The 4,893-nt window shown below is 56.6% G+C and overlaps 2 protein-coding genes across 2 annotated transcripts; one reads left to right on the top strand and one right to left on the bottom strand.

Annotated features, from left to right (window-relative positions):
* Positions 1 to 711: 711 nt before the first annotated feature.
* On the bottom strand, positions 712 to 981 carry POSPLADRAFT_1156842 (hypothetical protein; the record flags this gene model as incomplete). The annotated part of the gene is made up of 1 exon (XM_024487110.1): positions 712 to 981. A coding segment is annotated over one exon (270 nt), but the record flags the coding sequence as incomplete, so codon positions are not given.
* Positions 982 to 1,548: 567 nt separating this feature from the next.
* On the top strand, positions 1,549 to 2,610 carry POSPLADRAFT_1101905 (hypothetical protein; the record flags this gene model as incomplete). The annotated part of the gene is made up of 5 exons (XM_024483221.1): positions 1,549 to 1,609; positions 1,667 to 1,670; positions 1,729 to 1,761; positions 1,899 to 1,935; positions 2,146 to 2,610. Coding segments are annotated over 5 exons (600 nt in total), but the record flags the coding sequence as incomplete, so codon positions are not given.
* Between the last annotated feature and the right edge of the window lie 2,283 nt (positions 2,611 to 4,893).

The following is a 4,893-nucleotide window of genomic DNA, read 5'->3' as shown; positions in this document are numbered from 1 at the left end:
TCAGCCACGGTGATGGGGGGAGGAAGGGGAGGTGCGCGTGCTACGAAAGGCCGTGCTAGCTAGCTTACACCTACGGCGCCCAAGAAGACACTAAGGTTCGCAGTTCACGTGGGGCCCAGTACTGCTTTTGGCTAGTATGCAGCAGGAACCTAAGCCACGCGTCCGTGAGGACAAGTATCGCCCACTGAAGTGCAGATACCGAAGAGTTTGTCCCTTAAGTGGTGGCGATGTATCGTAGGTTATCTAAGTATCGTAGGGTATAGTAGGGGTGCGCACCACCCAACCTATAGGAGAGGAAAGATGAGTGTTTGTTTTGGAACGCCGGCAGCGTTGAGCAGTTTCGACCTAATGTCGCGACTTAGGGTCGAGTGACAGGGGAAAACCAAACGCTGGGGGCGTTCGACTTATCTTACCGAAGCGATGGTGAGCTAGGCTCAAACCTAAGGCTAGGGACAAGAATGTATTAGTTAGTAAGTAAAAGAAGTAAGTACAGGAGAGCTTACTGACCTAGGGACAAGAGGTCGAAACTGAGGTCCCTAGGGCAGCAGAGGCCGGTTTATATACATGGGAAGATTTAGGGCAGGCTGTGCGCGTTGGTCCGTGCGCAGCTGGTCTGTGCGCAGCATGCCGACGCGGCCCCGGGGGCCGGTGAGTCAGAGCGGCTGTGTCAGCGGAGCCCGAGCTGTGCCGTGCACTGCCGTCCTATCTAATCTAATCGTACAGTAGATAACAATGCGTCCATATCAGGCAGGTAGTACAGAGGTCGCGGGTTCGAGCCCGTGAAAAGGAAAAAATTAAAAAACAGCTAGGCGCCGTATCAACTCGTGACAGTAGTTGCAAGTTTGAGGGAGGGAAGGCTCGCCGGAGTGGTGCGTGCGCACGGTTCCAGTTTGGGCACTGAAGCAGGAAGTGGATCACTGTCTCGTCATCTGTGCTGCAGGAGCACCGCACTGAGTTGACCTTGCCAAGTCGGAACAGGTGCTTATTGAGGGGGGCGTGTCCAGATTGCAACTGTATGAGGAGGCTAGTCTGCTGCTTGGGGAGGGTACTGGCAAGTTTAAGGAATTTGTTTGATGGGAAAGTGGGGTTGATTTGGCATAGTCTGTCACAGTGAGGGGATGTTTCCCAATGGGTGAGAGCTTCTCATTTGAGGTTGGCCGTTCTGTGCTGTTTCAGGGCGGCAACACTCATGGGCAGTGATTTGTGGAGTACTCAGGGCAGTGCTGTTATGTTAGGGGGGTCAGGCCTCTGACATGCTGCCATTTTTGTTTGGTGATCAACCGCTTCATTGCCCGGGATGCCAACATGGCTGGGAATCCATCGTAACATGAGACATGCGTGGGGGTTGTCACGACTTGGTACGGCGTCTAGCCATTTTTTAATTTTTCCTTTTCGCGGGCTCGAACCCGCAACCTCTGTACTACTTGCCCGATATGGACGCGTTGCCATCTACTGTACGATTAGATTAGATGGGGCGGCAGCGCATGGCACAGCTCGGGCTCCGCTGACGCAGCCGCTCTGACTCACCGGCCCCGGGGCCGCGTCAGCATGCTGCGCACGGACCAGCTGCGCACGGACCAACGCGCACAGCCTGCCCTTATCTCCCCCTGTATATAAGCCGGCCTCTGCTGCCCTAGGGACTTCAGTTTCGACCTCTTGTCCCTAGGTCAGTAAGCTCTCTTGTACTTACTTACCTTTCCTTACTAACTAATATATTCTTGTCCCTAGCCTTAGGTTTGAGCCTCGCTCACCATCGCTTCGGTGAGAACCAGTTGGACGCCCCTCGCTTTTAGGTATTCTCCTGTCGCTTGACCTCAAGTCGCGACATTAGGTCGAAACTCTCCCAAGCGACCGGCGTTCTCTTGGAACCCACATACTCACACTTTTCTTTCCCATAGGTCGGGTGGTGCGCACCCTTACGATACCATACGATACGTAGATAGCCTACATTACATCGCCAACACTCAGGGAACGAACCTTTCAGCACCTGCACTTCAGTGGGCGGTGCTTGTCCTTAACCGGACGCGTGGACTAGGTTCCTGCTGCATACTAGCCAAAAGCAGTACTGGGCCCCACGTGAATCGCGAACCCTAGTGTCGTCTCGGGCGCCGTAGGTGTAAGCTAGTCTACCACGGCCTTTCGTAGTACGCGCACCTTCCTGTCCTCCCCCCATCCATCGTGGCTGCCTGCCAAGGCCAGATCCACGCATTCGACTCCCAGGACCTCATCGACGTCTACATCCCAGACGGCCCTGAGACTATCCTCTACCGCTGCGAGCAACAGCCGTGCCCAAATCGGACACCCCGATCGATCGAGGAAGATTACCCTCGTTACAAGGCGATCCGACGAGCGCAACACCCGCTCGGACCCCGAAGTACCCTCGCATCTCGATCGGCCTCGCGGCACTCTCGCCCTGTCTCCCCTACCTCCCGCCTTCCCCAAACTGTCGCCGAGTCCAGTCAAGCTCGAGGAAATCTCCCTCCAGACCCTGCGCCAGAGCCAGAGCCTGAGGAGGGTGCAGGTGAAGAAGGAGTCTCGGAGTCCGAGTCCGAGGATTCTGTTGGGTCCGCCTCGCCGACAGCGCTCGCCCCCGCGTCAGCAGTCCCTGACGTACGTAACCCTCCCACCAAACTTCCTTCAGCACCTTCACCGCCGACTCCGCCGAGAGGCCGCTCGAGCACTCGCTCCTCTCGAAGTTCGACCAGCGGAGGGCCACCACAGCCGCCTCCGCCCCCGCAGCGTCCTCCGTCCCCCCCGACGCCGATAATGTTCTCTCCTGCAGCCGCCCCTGATAAGGAGACTTTAAAACTCCTCCTCCCGCTCCGCTACGATGGTAAGACCGTCATCGAATGCAACCGGTTCTTGTCGCAGCTGCACATCTACTGGCTGGTCAACACGTCGTTGACCACCATCGAACTCAAGGTGCAGGTTGCCCTTAGCCTGCTCGATGGAGATGCCCGCGCCTGGGCCACTCCCTACTTTGCCCAGCTCGCATCGGTGCAGGTGGGTGTGCAAGGGGCTACGACCCCGTTCGCAAACGAAGCGGCCTTTGCCGCCGCCTTCAGGGCCCGCTTCAGAAATCTCGACGACGAGGCGGCGGCACAAGTAGAGCTAGCGAAGCTCTGCGCGGACAAATCGGTCCGCGAAAAACGCACTGCCGCGGAATTCTCCGCGCTGTTCAAGGGTCCGGCGGACCGTTCCGGGTATGGGGACCTGGAACTACGCGACAAGTACCTGAGCGGCATCCCCTCCCACGTGTACCGAAAGATCGAGCTCGAAACCTTCACCACATGGCAAGCAGCTGAGAAGCGCGCCACTGAGGTCGAGCAAATCCTCGACATCAGCCGGGCTCGTCGGCCCGAGCTGAACAATTTCTTCTCGGCCCGAGGTCGAGGACGTGGTGGGGCACGTGGTGGTGCACCCCAGTCACACGCAGCTTCGGCCAGCATCAATGCGGCCGTCGGAAAAGGCAACTTCCCCGGCACATGCTTCGGCTGTGGGAAGCAAGGGTACCGATGTTTCGAGTGCCCTAATTGTAAGGACAAGCTTTACACAAAACGCGCCGACGCACGGGCTACGGTTGCCTCGGGCTCCACCCAGGCTGCGACAAGCGCCCCCGTCACGACAACACCCTCGGCAAGTATAAGTGCCGCTTCAGCGAAATCCGAGCAATCGGAGCTGGCGAACTTAATGGCACAGGTGAAGTCGATGCACGAGGAGCTCGAGCACTATCGGGCGATGAAGGAGGAGGGTTTTTGATCCGGTCCGCGCTTCGTGCCGCACGCGTCGGGCCGGGTATATCATGTAATCGTTATAATGTATTGTCGACTGCAATGGTGTATGAGTTGGACCAGGGGTCCCAGCACTTTCACATTCCAGTTCGACTTCAAGGGAAAAGACGGCACAAGGACGTAATCGCTATGGTGGACAGCGGAGCCACCACAAAGTTTATCAACAAGCGATTCATTGAAGAAAATAAGGTGCAGACGCGGAATTAAAGAAGCCGATTCCGCTGTACAATATCGACGGCACCCTGAACAAAGACGGAAGCATCTCGGAAGTAGCAGTGCTACAGATGCATATAGGAGAACACGTCGAGAAAACGGTGTTCACGGTCACGGACATCGGTCCGGAAGATGTGATCGTCGGGTTGGATTGGCTACGCGAGCACAACCCTGAAATCGATTGGGAGAAGGGCTCTCTCAAATTGTCGCGATGCCCTGAAACGTGCAGTGCCAGGAGGACTGGCCGAATGGAGCAAGCAACGACTGTGCGTGATACGGGGGACAGGCCCACGGCGTGCAGGCGTTCGCCGAAGTCCAAACGGTCGGTCATAGGCGCTTGCCGGAGCAAGGTACTCCCGGACTTTGAACCTGAAGAAGATATGGTGGAGGTAGAGTGGGATGAGGTCGATTTGATCGAAGCCTGGGAGCAAGGTGTCATGCTTCCTGGCGCTCCTCAGCTGTTCGTTGCGGCAGGACATACATACTCCCAGCTGTTCGCGGAGGAAGAGATCAAAAAGAAGGTCGTTAAGACCGCCGAGGAGTCGGTGCCCAAGCAGTACCACGAGTTCCTGAATGTCTTCTCCAAGGAAGCATCAGAACGGCTACCCGAAAGGAAGCCTTACGATCACGCAATCGAACTCGTGCCCGGCTACTCGACGTTCCACTCGAAAGTGTACCCCCTGTCGAACAATGAACAGGAAGAACTTGACAAGTTCCTGAAGGAGCAGTTAGCGAAAGGTTACATACGGGAATCGAAGTCGCCCATTTCGTCGCCTTTCTTCTTCATCAAAAAGAAGGAAGGGACTCTTCGACCCGTGCAGGACTACCGCCGATTGAATGCAATCACGGTCAAGAATCGTTACCCCTTGCCGTTGATCGCCGAAATGGT

Source organism: Postia placenta (assembly GCF_002117355.1).
Source record: "Postia placenta MAD-698-R-SB12 unplaced genomic scaffold POSPLAscaffold_18, whole genome shotgun sequence".
Taxonomy (NCBI): Eukaryota; Fungi; Basidiomycota; class Agaricomycetes; order Polyporales; family Adustoporiaceae; genus Rhodonia; species Rhodonia placenta.
This window is presented reverse-complemented; position numbering and strand designations above follow the sequence as displayed.